The sequence below is a fragment of the Mugil cephalus genome, chromosome 7 (assembly GCF_022458985.1).
Source record: "Mugil cephalus isolate CIBA_MC_2020 chromosome 7, CIBA_Mcephalus_1.1, whole genome shotgun sequence".
Classification (NCBI taxonomy): Eukaryota; Metazoa; Chordata; class Actinopteri; order Mugiliformes; family Mugilidae; genus Mugil; species Mugil cephalus.
The window spans coordinates 24,518,280-24,536,258 of NC_061776.1; the positions used below are offsets into that span (position 1 = coordinate 24,518,280).

The following is a 17,979-nucleotide window of genomic DNA, read 5'->3' on the forward strand; positions in this document are numbered from 1 at the left end:
ATTAAACCACAAGCAAAGTAAAAGGAAAAAAAGTTTAATAAATAAACAGAAATAATTGTGACACAACTGGAATTACATGTAAACACATAACTTGACATCTAACATTTAACTGATTTATTATTATTATTTTTTTTTTCCTTGGCTTTGGTGCTGCAAAAGTATCCAGACAAATGGGAAACACAGCAATCGCTACAATCCTTCTTCTCCGATGGCAAATATGATGCAGTCGCACATCGGGCATATTCAAAACCAGAGTTGAAACAAAAGGGAAAGAGGGAACTGTGATCCAGTGGAATGGGTGGCATTTCTCTCAGGATCTGTGCATATAAATGCTTCTTTAATCATTTCTGTCAGATGTTACAGTTTACTTTCACCACAACAATGCAAGTTGCATTTCAATAGTTGTTTATTATGCAAGAATCCTCCTAAGCTCTTTGGCTTTGGGGAAATTACTATCAAAACCACTGGTGTGCACTTTAAGGTTTCAGCCTGTATTCTCATCTTATATAACCACTTATCCTGAAGGGTTGTCATCGAACAAGAGGTGGGGTACACAATTTTGAATCATCAATTAACTAAACAAGCATGTCTTTGGACGGTGGGAGGAAGCCAGAGTACCTGCAGAGAACCCACAGACACAGGGTGAACATGCAACATCAGCATATTAAATATTGGAATTGGAATTTTAATAATTTTCAGTATTAATCAAATTTTCATTAACCCATCTACTTTTTACTATCTTAATCCCTCCTATCAATTTCAGAGGGTTGCCATGAGGGTCTTAATTGTTTCTCATTTCCTTTATTTGCTTGCTCAGGGTCAGGGTTAGGGGCTCTTAAATCAGAAGTCATTAGACAGTGTACGATCCAGCCCTGCCATGCCATGGTGGATCATGTGGTGGTGCATGTGGTGCTGGCTGGTGGTGGGACCCTCATCCATCATCAGATCATCATCCTCCTCTGCCCTGTACCCCTCAGCCCCGTCCTGTGAGTAGCTGTGCTTCATCACCACGATGCTCCGTCGACCCGCTGGTATGGTGTGGTGTGAGAGGCGCGGAGACTGCTGGCTCACTAACATCGGCGGCAGCGGGGGAACAGGAGGCCCCCCATCGGGCGCCATAGTGTCATCCCTCATGCTGAGGTTGCTTCGGCTCCCGTGCATGCTACCATGCATGCTACCATGCATGCTCCCATGCATGCTCCCGTGCACGCTCCCATGCACACTCCCGTGGTGAGAGCCACAGTGGTGGTCACGAATGCACTTGCTTTCAGAGCGTCTGAGCTTGTGGAACTTCTCAAAGTCCTCTGCCATGGCGGTGTCATTCAGGTCTCCAGATGTGCCACGGCGCAGAGTGCAGAGCTCATAGTGAGGAGGTTCAAAACCAGGATGGAGGAGGGCCGGGTCAAAGTCATCTCTGTTGATATAAAGAAGAGGAGAGAACACAAATAGACACCAGTGCGTACACACACACTGTACAGATACCGAAAGCACAAAAAAGATGAGTTCTCAGACCGATTGTTTTTAATATGCCTTGCTACTGATGTGCAATTTAAACCTAAACACTCTTGATTCATGCATTTATACACAAACAAATTTAAATTTCCTTACTGCACACAAAAAATCTAAATATTTAGAGCTGTTTTTATGGGTTTGGTCAATCTAAAATTCCAACAATCTTCCATGTTGTGTCACAGGCAACCAGATAAAGTCTAATGTAAACTTTCCCTTCACTGCGGGTTTGCTGCTCTAAAAAAACGCAATATAATATGGATATTTGGCACATTGCTAAATACACCACCATCTCCACCATCAGTTTACTTTCTATGGTGAAATACAGTGAAATCTTAAAAACTTTTTTGACAAAAAAATAAATAAATAAAAACTGCCCATAGTACATGGAAAGGAGGTTTTTCAATCAAATACCCACAACAACTAGCTAAAAGAAAAATCAATCTAGCGATGTCCAGTAGCTCACCTGGTTGACTGAGTGCACCTTAAACTGGGGCAAGAGCCCTACAGCAGTGCAAGATAGATACTTTATTTTAAAATAGATACTTTATTTATCTATCCTCTCATCCCATGCTTTCCTTGCTCTCTTCAATGGCACTATCACATAAATCCCAGAAAGACTAAAGACAAGGTCTTTGCCGTTACGTGGAGCCTTTACTGCCCTAGATACAGTAAGGGCTGTCGTGTCATAGCTGGATTTCATTTTTCTCAGAATATGGGTAACACTCTGAACCTCAAAATAGGGTGTGTTTCGACTAGGACAGAGAAAAAATTACCTTTGCACACAACTGTATAGTCCTCCAACCTATCAGAGCCATTTTGTTGGAGACAAATTCAATTCCACGGTGCTCAGATGACATGTAAGACTGCGCTGCTGTTACTCTTCTGTCCATCAACACATAAATCCTGCCCAAGCAATATGATTTGTCCAATGTATTTGCCAGAGCATAATCTGTTCCCATCGGAGAAACGCCAGACTAAATTTCCACATCAAAAAATAAGTGGGTGGGAAAGTTGTTTTTGTTCCCAGACTAGATTAGTGCAGTTTTAAACCTGTAAATCACTTCTTTGTCTGAAAGTTTGTGACAGTGATAATGAATTATGGTGGGACGCGTTCTCACCTGCGGATTACGTATTTTTTGCGAGGCTGCTTGATCTGAATGATGACAGAGATGATGAGCAGGATCACAACCAGACCACAGGTCACTCCGATGATAGTGAGGTTGGTGTTATCCAGCGTATCCAGGATACTGGCTTTCCTCTTCTCTAGTTAAAGAGACCACACAGAGAGAAGAAAAAAAATCACAACTATGTGTTGTGAATACAGCATGTAACTGGCCATGGTTTCTCTGCCTGTGTGTGAACATACCTTTGCAGTGATTCTCATCCCATGGGTAAACACAGTTCTGGACACCATTGCAGACCAGAGTGTTGTTGATGCACATGTTGCTATGGCAAAAGAAAGTGTCTCCTTCACATGGAGCTGAAAAACAAAAGGCGCATGGTACCACTCCAACTTCAATTACACTCTTGAGATGATATTTTTTGAGATGCAAAGAAGCAAAACTGATTGTCATCAGAGATTTCTGCTAAGGCAAACTAAGCTTCTCCAACTGCTGCAACTTCACACTTATCTGGTAAAACAAATAAAAATTCAACTACAAAACATGGAAAATGCCTTTTTGTCATTCTTTGGAAGTGAACCAGTTTGAGATATTGCAGGGAGTGATGGAAAAAGAAGGAGCAGCCACAGTGACAGATGTCAGATGAAGAGCTGTGGCCAAGAGGCTGAACATCTTTTTACTGTGCACAGATCCTGTTATCATCTATGGGTTTGTCACTACAAGTATCTCTTTTCACCAGTGTCAGACAGAGAGCTTCTCTCACGTTCATGGAAGGTAGTGAAGAGGATCTTGAATTTGCTCTTCCTGCTCCCCTCGTCCGCCCACAGCCTCACCACGCCCACAGAGGACACCAGCATGACATCGTTGGCTACCGTGGAGCAAAACTTATTCTTCAGGTGCTCAACCGAACTGCTTCCGTCATAGATGCCGACAAAGTTCCGCTTGCACTCGTTTGAGTTGTGCATCTCATACTCCAGGAAACGCATGTAGATCTGTGGAATGATGAAAGGACGAAGAAAGGGTTTAATGATGTGCCCCTGTTGACTGATCTGACTGTACTTTGCAGTCCAACTAGGACATTTCTCCACTGATTTGTTTTTACTGTCACATAGTAACAGAATTCCACTTTGAAATGGTTCAATCGAAGCCAAAGTTAAAAAATATTTATGTTTATGTCAACGCAGTTAAAGCATGTTAGTGTTGTGTGATTTGGGCACAAACAGGAAATTAACTTATTATTTTGGTTTAACTAGCATTGTGGCTAAGCTTAATACATAGTACTATGATTAACATTAGCACTGACTGCATTAGGGCAGGTACCAGGGTTACCTGTAAATGAAAGTGAAAACTTGTGTAATTGGTTTAACTGAATAGGTATTCTTAAACCTGGAATTCATTTATTGTCAAACTGACAGGGAGAACAAGTAGTACCCAACATGGGGAATGGTCAAAGTTCGGGCTTTCAGGGTAGCCATAGGATATCTGGACCAAGAACTCAAAAAAAAGCAAAATACAATGGAAGTTTTCTTACTTTGTAAAGAATAGAATCTTCTCCTAAATCCTTGACATAGTTACATGGTTGGTTCAGATCTACAGTATATTATGTGTGACATTACATATATTTCAGTTGAGGTGTTGCTCCCAGGGTCAGTGTAAATGACCTGCTCTCACATATTGGTCCTAACGTTAGCGCTCTCTTAACAACTTCTATAAACAGATCTAAAAGCAAGGGACAATATTTTGGTTTCAGATCTGTTTCTGTTTCTGTTTCTAATCCCTGTCATTGAGTGGGTCTCGGTTGCTTGAAAGTGCAAACAAGTTAGCATGTGTTGTTTGTCAAGCCAATGCTATTCTTGCCTCTCAACGTGTTACACACTAAACAATATCTTCATATTCTTTACAATACAAGAATTCTTGTCCTGGATATCCTCCAGCATTGGTCATTGCCAGCAAAGGCTACGTCATCATATGCTGGTTAATGTATCTCCAGATTGTGCTCTCAATAACCTCTGGTGCTGTTCATCCATCTAGGCAGGTAGATAATGGATTATTGTCTTTGTTTCTAGGTGAATGTAATTCCATTCGTGATGATGAAAGCATTTGTCACATGTTTTTAAAAAGAGATCACTCACAGTATACACACCCTAGCTCTTGGTGGAGCCCTGATGTACCACCTGCAGTCCACAGCGTCTGTCTGCTGTGCTTGGCCCTCCCTGGCTATCTGTGCTGATTCTACGAAGCCTTCTGGACCGTTCAGCTCAAACTCACATACTGTGGAGTACAATAGTTTTCTTTAGTTAAAATTGTATTTCGAAGACAAGCAATTGCAACCGTGAAGTGCAGAAGTGGTATAACTGGAGGGAATGGGTAGTATCCAGCAAGGGCCTATTTTTCAACAAGCAGGTACTTGGCCAGTAAATACAATGAAAGTTTTCTTTGTTCAAAAGAATGTGTAAAGAGTAGGAGTGCCTATTGTGCACTCAGGTGAACACCTTAAACTCACGTTCCAGGTGAGACTAGAGAAGCTTCCCACTTTCTACAGAAGAATCTGAAAAAGCTGTTTGGTGTCAATAGAAGTACTACTGACTGAGCAAATGTAGAATGTGTTGGGGGCATCAAGCATGAAGATTCAGATAAAAAAAAAAAAAAGATATCAGAGATAACAGTAAAATGAACATCCATTTTAGCTGATGCAACCTTTGAATTAGCTGTGGTTAGCAATAATGACTAGCATCATTGCAGACATGTCCACCTATTGTTTTATAATGGTGTCCAAACCAACTAATTCCTCAGCTTGTTTTCTGCCATTAAGGTTGTTTGACTTTCTGTTTTTAGCTCTTTTGGTGCAAAGTCATCATATGTCAAAATCTCAGCCACTCAGCTCCAGATTTTCTCCCTGTATTATGCAGCTTTTGCTTTACTTTGGTGTACAAGTGTATTTTCAATCGAGTACTGCACTGATTTTTTCTTTTCTTTTTTTTTTTTTGTAGCATCTGGTTAGCCCCGTAGACATAGTGTGATATTAGGTCATGATCAGACGTGGAATACTCACATGGTAGAGCTGGCAGTGCCCCGAGCTCTTCAAACTCTGGATCTGAAAGCAGAGCATACCAGTTCATTTCAGGCTAGACAATGGAATGCAGGGATGAGCTTAACTTTGAATTTCATAGGTAGCGGGGGAAATGATTGAAATGTGAAAATTCAATATTCACTGCAACAATTGTTTGGAGATTAAAAAGTAATCCCTGGCCTGAGGTCGCTATGATTAAGCACAAAAAAAGAGAATAAAACAGTAATAAAGACATATTGCACAACATCACAGAAACACAACTGGACAAAGCTTGCAGTACATATACCAGCACATTCCCTCTACCCTCATTAAACCTACACTGATGTGCTTCTTAAAAAAAGAAACACAGTTTGCATGAGGAAGGAACAGACATTGTATTCTAAACCTTTGTGCTGATGAATTTGCTGGCTAGGTGGATTAAAGATCCTGATATACCGGCTTAATTCAGAACAGATTAGGCACCGACAGCAGGGACAACCTGCTGATCAAAATACTATTTATATTTGTTTTTGTGAGTTTCTTTTCAACATTCCACTGCATTCTCCTATTTTGATTTTGAGTTTAAAAAAAAAATGATGCTTACTTTACACTTATGAGTAAAGTAACCAGGATGTAATGTTTTAAAGCAAGGATTTTACAGTGATATATAATATCTTTCATCATTGTTATTGCAGTACATTGGAAACAGTTTGTGGTATAAGATGGGCAGGTGATGGACCCGACTGAATCGAGACTAACTCTTATTAATCCTCTCATGTTTCTCATAGCCTTGGCTAGATTACTGTTATTTGTGTGTATATGCGTGTGTATGTTTGTTTGTGTGTGTGTGATTTACACACGCGATACATTCCCAGAGGATTTGGATCCAATACAAGGGGAAACATTTTTAAGATGAGATGGAGGTCAGATATAAGATGCTTTATGTAAATCCTCTTATACTATCATTCAACATGAATGTAAGGTACGCAAAAGAACAGGGATGTTTGATGCAGCATTTTTCTCACCAAATGTATCAGACAGATAACAAAGTTGATTAAGTTAACTGATTCATTTTCAATGTGTCTGGTAAAGACAAAATCTGAGTAGTGAGTAGGAGCTGCCATGCCGTCATTTAACCCAAGCTTGTAAATAATCCAGCAGAATCACATGTTTAGCCAGTAAAGGGACAAAAAAAAAAAAAACATCTGCAGTCTTTAAAAATAACTTTATGATTTAATCAATTCTGATCAGTATTATGTGTTTCTTTTTTTCTGATTACTATGCACATTTAAATTAGGAGCTAGCAAGTTATTCCTTAAGGATTAGTACTCCTCAAAGGACCTTTGTATTTAGACTGTGGAGATTGAACCAAAGTGATATGTTCATGTTCTTTTTTGTCAGATTAGCACTAATACATTTATTGAATTACATTTTCACTGCACATTATGTGGTTATAGTAACACAGAGATGAGGAAAGATTCAGACGGTCTTTCCTTCCTGCTGCTGTTAGGCTCCACAATGAACGTTCTTAATATGTGCAATATCATTATACCTCAAGGTTCAACACTTTCATTATTCACTATCTACTATGCACTGTGTACAACTTTATAACCCAGTTACATCTGGTCCAATCATCTTTGCAATTCAATACTTTTTGTAGACTTTTTAAAACATGCACCTCATGCATAGCTTTACACTTTATTGTTTCCAGCCACATTTGACAATAACAATCCCATGCAATTGTGAAAACATGCCAACTAAAGAAACTGCAATATTAAAGCAGCTAGCTCACTACATGCCCTACGTAATAAAGACCTGCAGGGCTCCTTTAAGCTCTGCAAAATGACTTGCACATAAACATCAGTGTAAGAAATGTTTTACAGTTGCATCAACAAACATCAAACACCTGAGATGTAACTGGAGAATAAACCTCCTTATTAGTATGCTTGAATAAAAATGCCATTAATATTTATATATGTTTGCCCACATGCACACACTATACCCAACACCTCTTGTCAGCATAGTGTGTGCATGTAGGCAACACACATTCTCTCCTACCACCAGGGATGGGTGGAATTAAACAGGAGATTAGCATTTGGCATTACGGACTCATTACATCTCATGTCAACAAACAGAAAACAGTTTATCCTGATTCACCAAATACTAAAGTATCTTCTCAAATTAGGAGATGCTTTGCTTTGGCCTACTGGTTTAATGAAAATATCAATCCTTCGTATTTGTAAGTAAAACATGCCCACTTCAAAATGATGGGAAAAGGCTGAACCATGCAGAAGTTGTGCCAAAAACACCACTGAGCCACCAGTGGAGCCGGGATCCTCCCTATGTTCCCTTTTCTTTTTTAAAAGGGTTAGGGTTAGGGACAGGGTTAGGGACCCGGGGAACACAGGTACGCTCCTGTGAGGCCCATCACCAACCAGGGCCTGGAGGTGAAAGTAGTGGACCACTAAAAATGAACGCTACAGAATTTCTTCTATTCCCTACTCTATCCAGCTGTATAACAGCTCATCTTTTTTCAACAATTAAGCTACTTTGACCAATTAATTTCCCTTGTGGATCATTAAGGTCTGTCCAAGTCTAAGTCTAAGATATGCACAACAAAAGCTAGTGTAGCATTAGCACATGGTCGGGTAGTTCTATTCCCCTGAAGAATAACAACAGGCTCGGTCACGTTAAGAAAGACAGAAAAGGAAAAGAGAGATGGCTAGATGGCTTGATGGACAGAGAGATGCAGATTAATCTTTGCCCCTCGTCGGTGTAGGTGGCCTATAAAATCTGGTGTTAATAAAGCATCTGCCTCAGACTCCCTTAAGCTGCTGCTGCGGCTCAGCGCTGACAAGCTGTACTCCCCTGAAGACAAGCTTTCATTAACTCGTGTGTGTGTGTGTGTGTGCGTGTGGGTGCGTGTGAGACCGACGGAACAAGTGACTCTGTGTGCGTGTGTGCGCATACGTGTGTGTGCATATATGTGTGTGTAAATGCGTGTGCTCCCGTCCTTGTCAGCTGCAGCTTGTGTGCCTGCACTACAAATGGAAAAGAGAGCACGGTCCCAGCAGCATGTGCACCATGATGAAAGTTGCAATGCAACTTTCTGACATCACATGCTCAATAAAAATTTAAATACCCCATATTGTACACTGGCCTACATCTTTTGATGGAGTTGGAAGCCTCTAGAGTTTCTGTTTATATACACTATGGATCTTATAACATCACAGCATGAACATACGGTGTATGACATTATGGTACTGGCACGAAGAGACAAAAAAAGAGTCCTCATTGGAGGTTTGATGGGCGTAAAGAAGACAGAAAGAGACAGATTGGCATGCAACAATGTCTAATTCTCAGAAGGGAGATGGATCCGGAGAGAGTGCCAAGGAATGGAGGCAGAGGCTTAGAGCCGTAGTAATACTCTGAATATATAAACCCTCCCAGCTGCAGCTAGCACAGCGCCAGAACAACAACATAGCAGAAATGTGGAAATATGACGAGAAAAATGTGAACGTGGTGTCTGTATATTGAACTTTTTCAGTGCACTTCCACAAAAAATTGTGAACTAATGGTGAAAGTGTGAAACTACAAAATAACAACAACAACATTTGAATCCACAGAGCTCTATAATCTAGTTAATACAACCACCCTGCTATAATAAGTGCTTCATGCTCACACAGTTCAATTGGGTGTTTATTTACCTTTATGGCAGGCTGTAGTTTGTGGTTCTGTTGACCTATATTGTGTTGGAGTTGGAACCATTTTTATCAATTATTGGTTAATTATTTGTCAAGTCAAGGGGAAAAATGCAACAAATTAAACACCTCCTGCAGTTTTTTAAAAATGGTTCCAGACCTCTGAATTGCCAGCCATTGCCATGTATGTGTATTTGTTTCACTGTTTCAGATGCATAAAACCAAACTGATGTGTTATTTTTTCATTCTTTTCTTTCTTCAAGATGGAAGTTCAGCATGATTGCTGAGCCAACTGAAATTCGAACCAAATGCAATTCTGGATTTCAGATTACACAACGTATAAACCTTTAACTGAATATTAGCATCCTCACTACATTAGACTTTATACAATATCAGATATTCATTTTATTTTACAGCACTATTTATTTTCAAACCACACACTGCATATAAATATGGACAACACTAACTGTGCTGTTGCTATTTTCCCGAGGTTGTGGGTGGCGGCAGCTTGCAATTTTGGAGCCAGAATCTATGCAGTACGATCCTAGAGTAGAGCCATTTGATGTTGGGCAGGTAGTGTGCAGTGCGTTAACTGAGGCGCTTTCAGCCTGCTGCTGCTGGAAGGGTGCAACTAAACAGTTAGATGTTGGACGTAAAATCAACACTCTGAGCAGTGTCTTTTTGTCAATATAATGACCATTTTTCACATTATACATTGACTACGTGATCCATTTTTCATGGAAAAGTATGGATTAGTGCAGCTTTAAGGCCAAGTTCAAATACTACAGCTCCCCTCTTTTCTATGAAAAGAGCTGACCTACATTTACTTCTTCAGGACCAACACAGGAATTGATCTGAACTTCCACCACTCACCTTGTGTGAAGTTATACCGAGCAGAGAAACCGGTGGCCTCCAGTTCGCTGTCAGCCACAAACTTGATGTACAGGTACCTCCCACTGGAGCGGACGTATGCAGGGCTTTCCTGGCCGCAGTAGCGACCAATAATGGGCGAGAAACCAAAGGGGCCATCGCGGACTTCAATGTGGTCGAACTTACACTCCCAGGATGGCTCGATGGAGTAGTTCTCATCAAAGAACAGGTCAATGCACTGGCGGGGAGAGGCTGCAGCCGGAAAAGAGGGGAAGAGACTGCGAGATTAAAAGCAGGAGCTGCGGAAAAGTGAGGCAAAAAGAGACTAATCTCACCTTCTATGATGTAAATGCATTCCCTTTCAGGTGGGTATTTCTCAGGGTAGTTGGGTGAGGTGAAATACCCACCATCGGGCTCTTTTACCCAGGCGCCACACTTCCCAGCCGGTGTCACACCTGAGTTGTTCTTCACTACATATAGACAGACAGGGAGAAAAAAAAAAGATGACAGCTTACCATGGAGGAAATACATGTATTTAGATAGAATTTTTCTCTCTCTCTCTCTTTTGCAAAAATTGCACTGTCACATTCAGGATAGTTTAACTTAAATTTAATTTATATACACTTTGAGTTAGGCAGAATATGTACTTATGTCCAAATTAGATGTATACATGTAAATTAGTGCTGTAACTAATGAGTATTTTAGTCTATCAAGACAATGTCTATGCCAGTGTAACATGGTGATGGATTTAGGCCATAGCCAAGAATCTAGAGAAATTAAATTTAATATAAGATTTAATATAGGTACATTTCAAAAAATGCAATTTTGCGCATGTTTGCTATCTTTGCTTAGCATGTGACCTATTTGTGTATCCAGCTAGCTAGCTTGATGATCATCAAATGTATCCTGTAATTTGCATTTTATTTTCTTCCCACATCAAAATGAGTTTGCAGCATCTTAGTGTGTAGCTGTATAAATTCTCTTTAAGTGGACAGTGAGTGATATCCGTGGTTGTGGTGGGATACCTTGAGTTTTTGTTTTTGTAGTTGTGGCATCAGACAGCTCAGGGGATATGAGGCTTGCTGCTAAAGCTAAGATGACACAAAACAAACAAAAAATTAAAGACAGAAAGTTGTTTAAAGTAATTAAGTTTATTAATGATAATAGCTGGAAAAGAGGAACAGCTTAGAACACACTAGATGCACCGTGGGGTAACAAACATAATGATTGCTATACATAGATGGTATTTGATAGAACTGACAGATGAATCCGATGCAACATGTTCACTGTAGTAAACTTACCGATGGGCAGGAGAAGTTTGTGCACCATTTCTGTTTCCTGAAGGTGGGTAGCTCTCTCTCAAATACTGCCATTAAATTGTCATTAAATTGTCTTGTCTTAAAAGGGGGGCGCTAGTTCCTTCTGCTCCTGTACAGGATTTAAAAACAACAACAACAAAAAAAGTATTGTTCAGCCCATCAGCTCCTCGTAAAATGAGACAAATCCCAGAGCAAAGACTTCGGCATGTCCATCCCTCTCTCTGTCTCCCCAAGAGCTCAAAGGATTAGGCTGCACTGCCGCCGACACAAAACCTTCACAATATTTGCTCCACCTTTAGGCTGCATTAATCCTCTCACAAATTATTCGGTCAGTCACAAAGCTGCACCCGATGCAAAAGAGGGATTCTGCCTCTGTGTGTGTGTGTGTGTGTGTGCGTGTGCGTGTGTGTGCATGTGGGTGTGGGTGTGTTTGTGTGTGTAAGTGTGTGTGTGTGCGTGTGCGCGGGTGTCATTGGGAGATTCATTGATGGGTGTCATTGTCATTGAGAGATTCATTGACCCTCAACCATATAATCAGTGTCAGTATCAAGGCTTCAGTATGTTGTTGTTGGTATTAAAATAATAACATTTTTATTCAGTTAATTAAAAAGTGCTATTTAGATATACATTCATGTATTTTATTTAAATATTTAATTTGATATTTAAATTATTGAATTCAGAATTTTAAAACAACAACAACTAAACTAAATTTTAATAAAAAGTACAATACTATCAAATAAATAACAGTCTTTCCTAAATTCCTATTTTGGTTATGTCCTAAAATGAGTAATGGGACAGTTTTTATTTGGTAGCAAATTGAGTAAATCCATTTAAAATTCTATGATACAATATGATATGGTGATATATGATAATGTAATTTCCTTGAAGCTGTGTGTGTTTTTCTCTCAGATTGTAGGTTCATAACTAGTTGCCACTGGATGTGCACATGTTCAATGTGCAACAAGCCCATCTAGTCTCAGTGAGTTTTTCAATGTCTAGGTTCAAATCCCATTCAAGATATACTCAAAATGTACTTTTTCCCCCACAGTACAGTGCTGGTTGTCATAGTTTCAGTAAGTGAAGCTAAAGCTGATAATTAAAGTTGTTTCATTTTTTGTTACCATTTCCCAGAAGTGGGGCATTTTTATTTCATAAATTTTGCATGAAAACACCATCTGAGTCTGTTAAAAATGTCTGTTAGTGAAATGCTGTGATTGCCATGTCAGCCTTATGATTGATGCTTGAAGAAGTGACTGAATAGAACAAAACTTGCAGCTAACTGAGGGTAAAAGGGAATAGTTCCCTCTCTAGTAACGTCACTTGCTGGTCATTTTGGTTTATCATTACATTTGTTTTTTTTTTGTGTGTGTGTTTTTTTACTGTGATATTATATTCCATTGTCTCAGGTTAAAACTGCATAAACAATTTCTTTGATTTGGGTCGCATCCTGCCATTAAGAGGTGATTAAGGGTTCCTTGAAGCAAGACCAAATGAGAACCACTGATGTAAAAAAGTATAGCGTACCGACCACCAGCCACCACTGATCGTTTCTTCTGCTGCTCTCTTCTCTCTCTGCTCTGGAGGTTTCAGGCTGGGTTTCAGAGCAGACTTTGATTGATGACAAGGTTTTTGATTGACTGATCTTCACGAGGGGCATACATTCTGTAAACCTTTCAAACAACAAGTTCTTCTTCTGGTTGAGGTAGGGACTGTCTTGATTTTGAAGAACTGATGAGTGTGATATACAAGACAAAAAGACTTTATGGGTAAAAACAAATGACTGAAATGGATTTGTGAAGGTGTCGGCATTTAGTAACTCGTGTCTGCGCAGGACTGCATTTAAACATTCCCTCTCCGTGCTGTGTTATATTAGAGTAAGCCTGTTATAATAATCACCTATGCTCAATAATGGCATGAGGGCTTGAGCTGTCCTTTGTCCTTTCATTTACCGCATGACTAGAGCATAAGTGAAGATTTATTTGGGGCTAATGGAGTGGCACCGTTTGAACAAGGCATGAGACCAAAACTAAACGAAAAGAACACACACATATCACATATCCACAAAGGGTCATTTGGATTTACTTGGTGTATGAGCTGATTATACCTCTGTAACAGTATATTTGCTAAGTAAATGTCTCAATTTTTGCAATACTGAGAAGTACAACTTTGTTCCCATTGACCTTGTTCATTTTGTTGCCCTGTTTAAATGTAAATAGTGTGTCTATTTTTGTCTATTTTCTTTCCTGAATCTCTGGGTGTTCCCTAAAATGGCCTTTATGAGAGTTACTTTACAGAAACATGCAGAGTTCCTGGTTGGATTCCCATTGCAGAATGTCTGCCAAACTGTTTTCTCCCAGCTTTCTGGGGGGACGTGGAATGCTCCGCTCCATCCAAGAGGGGGCAGCAGGAGCAAGAAGAAAATAAATACCAGTGAACAAGAAAATGCCTCTGAATAAATGATACTGAATAACCATCAAAGTATACTGGTTGGGAATTAGTGCTCTCCTATCAAGTGTTATCAACACCAGCCTTTTCAACAAATGAATGAAAGACTTTCCCTCATGAGATGTTTTTGGTGTGAATGATTGAAGTCATATTTACAGACCTTTTATTTCAGTCTTTAGGGAATCTTTTATTCTCTGAAGTCAAAAACAACTGGAGATGTGGAATCACAAGAGAGAATATGAGGCAAATATGAGGCCTCAATTAATCGATCAGCTGATCAACTGAACCATAATCAGTAGGTATTTACACAACTGATAAACTGGTTGATTTTAAGTCTAAAATGCCAAACATTCTACCCCAACACGTCCTCCCCTCAGGGGATCTGGTGCATTTCTGCGCTGCCTGAGGCTTTGTGATCGTTTGTCAGATCTTTCATGCCTTAAATGTTTGAGATGTGAACTGTAAGGATAACCGTAAAGATAGACTGGTGTCAGATGGGAGGGCTTGGAAATATCATAGTAGATATTTTTCTCTCAATAAGGTGACCTTTCTGATGCTTTTAGACCTAACAGCAGTAGGTATTTATGTTCTTACTCTGTGCAAAAATGGCTTTTGACCTTTATTGGTTTTGTTTAGTTGCCATATTATCCTGTGCAAATTCTTCCATTTTCCCTTGGTAATTTAATAACAGTTAAAAAGATGCATCTTCTTCTTCTTTGTCAGTCTGAAGATGCATGTTGGAGTAGAGGAGTAAAGAAGAGAGAAAACACAAACACACACAAACTTCCGCAAACTTTCACAAATGTTCCAGTGTGCGTTAAGGTAGATGAATCAGGGCTTTGTGGTCGTTTGGCAGGAGGAATACTGGCCACCCTGCTGGCTGCTACCACCTCTATTGCTGCTGCCATTCTCCCGAATGGCAGGAGGAGCTCTGCACAAAAGGAACACACCACTCACACATGATCATGGATCGGATGTTTGTGCAAACTGTGCAACTCATTTTTTGTTTTTTTGTTTTGTTTTTTGTCTTTTATTTTAGTAGAAAAAGAAACAATGCACTGAACAGATGGAGATTAAAGTGTGTTACCATAGATGACATTGTGATGGGACAAATCTACTGGATTCAATCTAACTGTGCTTTCTCAGCCTTAAATGCCTCAGAGCTTCTGGGACATTCACTTAAGACTGTAGTTTCTTTTAATCTGCAAGTCATTTTAATCAGCAGACCTTGTCTTCCTGTCAAATAATGAAAAACAAATTTAAAAAATGCAAACAGCAAGTGGACAATATTTGTAACATGAGTGGGCTGCTCTCATAACATCCCAGAGTTTACCCTCCAGGGTGTTCAGGTGCCTCCTCAAATAGATCAGCTCTGACCTGTGTGTGTTCTTGTTTTTATGAAGTTATGGGAGGAAAGCTCTTGCAAAATACTAATGTTGTGGAGCCATTTTGCTCTTGATTTTAACCTCCACTTTAACCCTGACATTGTCATTGCCTTTATTGATATGGAAAGCACAAATGAGAGTAACTCTGTCCTTGTAATTCCAGCAGAGGGTGCTGTAGGTTAATTTCTTTGAGAATACATAGCTCCAGCTCTATGGAAGGATATTTATAGTTTGTAAACAAACAGTCGGATGATTGAAAAAGGTTTTAGCAATGATTCACGGCGGGAGGTCGTACTGAGCATTGGAAGCAGTGGTAATCTGCAAGGACCTACACTATGGAACTGTTGTGTGCTGGCCGACCTCTGACCTCAATGTGAAATGTGCATCTGAATGCAAGTATGTGATTTACAATCGTGCATAGCTTCTTAAAGGTGTTTTGGCAGGATTCGCAGTCTCCTGCTGCTTGGCTTAGAAATGCCAAACATTTCTTCATTGCACTGGTGTGATACTGTATCACTTGGCCCGTGACTGAACTACTACAGCTTCTCCTTCCTGGACAAAACTGCCATTTTACCCTTCTCAGATGGCTTGAGTGTGAATGCTGAAAAAAAGTGAAAGCAAGAGAGGTAGAGGTGAAATCAAATCCCTTTAGCAAACAGCAAAAAGGTCAGTGCTGACGCAGACTCGGGAACAGGCCGCCCTCCCTTAAGACTATATTCTTAAGTGGCTATAGATTCTATTTGTAGCGTTTTTACCTGTTTACTGACTCTCCCACTCCAAACCCAGGTAGCTGCACAAATATACTGAAGGGTTTGGACGACCTCTTGTGTCATCACACGGGGGAAACTTTCAACTGGCTGTGCTGTGCTCGTAGGCCGCAAAATGCTCTATGAAGGGCTATAAACTCACGCTAATCAGGTCTGAGATGCAGTAGTACAACTTATAACTATTAACACGAACACTAGATGAGCTGGAGTTTTCATATAGACAAAGAAAATGTGTAGCTTTGCATAGTGCTTAAATGATTACAATCACAATATTTTTTTTCAATTAGCAGCAATTAGTTGTTGTTTTTCAGGAAATAAAACTTCAGAGAAAAGTGGGTTCCTGTTGATAGTAGTTAAAAAAAGGTGAAAAGTTAGGGTTAGGGTTAGGGTTAAATTTTGGGCATCAAAGTGTCAAATCTGTCTTAAGCCGACAAAAAGTTGTGACGTTTGCAAACGAAACCAAATCTGTTGAGCGGCTCTTTAAAACGAACAATGTGAACTGAGTGAACACAGATGCGTACACAAGCTCCTCCTTCGCTACGCCACTGAGTGAGATAAAGAACAAGTAAAAGGGTAGGAGGGCAGCAGAGTTCTCGATTGATATGCAAATATCATCTGAGTTGTCAGACATCTACAATTATTTCTAGCTCTGACTTATTATTATAGAAGAAGAAAAACACATTGGTGAAAAGGCAGTGGTCATAATGTTATGCCTGATCTGTGTAAGTATTCCGTATCTTTACATCTTTACACGAGCAGGGGCGCCCATTGAGGTATATACATGTACACCATGATAATACCAGTAATACCAGAAAAGTTAAAAAAAAAAAAAAAATCTTCATTTGAAATTTAGGTGACATGTCAGAGCATAGTTTGACTGTATAAACAGACATAGTGAGTATAATAAAATAGATGCTCTGTAAAAATTAAACAGACTAGCACAGCTGCACAACCGCTATACACAAGCACCTCATCAACCCTGAACTCAAGACAACGAGCCAGCAGTGCAGTTGTTTGGGCTGTTACGGTGAGTTTTGAGTGAGTGCCTCTGAGTTACAATTGCTTCCTTCTCTGTAGTGTTTCGAACAAGAACTCAGTGAACGCTTCCTCGAACGGATGCTAATGACAAGAGTAATAAGGCTGCTTTCCAGGGCATCTGCAAGCTGCAAACAGCATGCAAATATATTTGGCCAATGAAACTAAACGGTGGAGGTTTCTGTGCAGCCATATAATCCTTAAACCATATTATTTTTAAATGTCACCTTTTCATTAAATAATCAACTGGGTATTTTGAGCCAACCACCAAACTGTATAGCAGCATTGAAGATCACATAGTGCTTACCTTGTCCCCATCCCTCATCTTCTTTTTAGGGACGTGCCCACTCACTGTACATGCAGCAATGCCCAGAACACCCAGTAGTATTTGCATTTGTTTCATCACACTTTCTCAAAGCCGTTCACATACACAGTCACACCAATGGGGGTAATCTTTCGTCATACTGGGTAAATAAAGCAAAACATAACAAATAAATGAATTTCAGAACGATTAAGGTTCTGAATGTGAAGTCAGCCCGCCGGCTGGAGGGCACCAGGCGAGTCATGCCAACAGTCAGACTACTATTTTTGGTAAGAGTGGAAAATTTTGTTTTTGCGTAGGGACCAACAGCAAAGGATCAGGGGGTAAGAGGAAAGTCTGTGAACCTTGTGGGACTGTGGGAAACAGTGACCCACTGCCACACTCTCCTGGCGCTGGAGGTCCGCTTGTGGGCTACCGACAAAACAGGGGGAGAGGGAGAGATGCCAAGCCCAT

General features: G+C 40.1%; 1 protein-coding gene across 1 annotated transcript; it reads right to left on the minus strand.

Annotated features, from left to right (window-relative positions):
- Positions 1-18: 18 nt before the first annotated feature.
- LOC125010372 (neuropilin and tolloid-like protein 1) lies at positions 19-11,801 on the minus strand. The gene is made up of 10 exons (XM_047588953.1): positions 11,555-11,801; positions 11,279-11,344; positions 10,589-10,723; positions 10,257-10,505; positions 5,686-5,727; positions 4,777-4,904; positions 3,397-3,625; positions 2,879-2,992; positions 2,631-2,775; positions 19-1,414 (listed from the first exon to the last, which is right to left on the minus strand). Exons 1-10 carry the CDS (start codon positions 11,580-11,582, stop codon positions 841-843), a joined length of 1,710 nt encoding a protein of 569 aa, XP_047444909.1. The 5' UTR covers positions 11,583-11,801; the 3' UTR covers positions 19-840.
- Between the last annotated feature and the right edge of the window lie 6,178 nt (positions 11,802-17,979).

Excerpts from the sequence above, each read along its gene's own strand:
- LOC125010372 (XM_047588953.1), bottom strand. The coding sequence starts at position 11,582 with ATGGTGCACAAACTTCTCCTGCCCATCG. Across the intron at positions 11,345-11,554 it reads CAAACTTCTCCTGCCCATCG|CTTTAGCAGCAAGCCTCATA; the intron begins GTAAGTTTACTA and ends GTGTCATCTTAG. Across the intron at positions 2,993-3,396 it reads CTTCACTACCTTCCATGAAC|CTCCATGTGAAGGAGACACT; the intron begins GTGAGAGAAGCT and ends TTTGTTTTTCAG.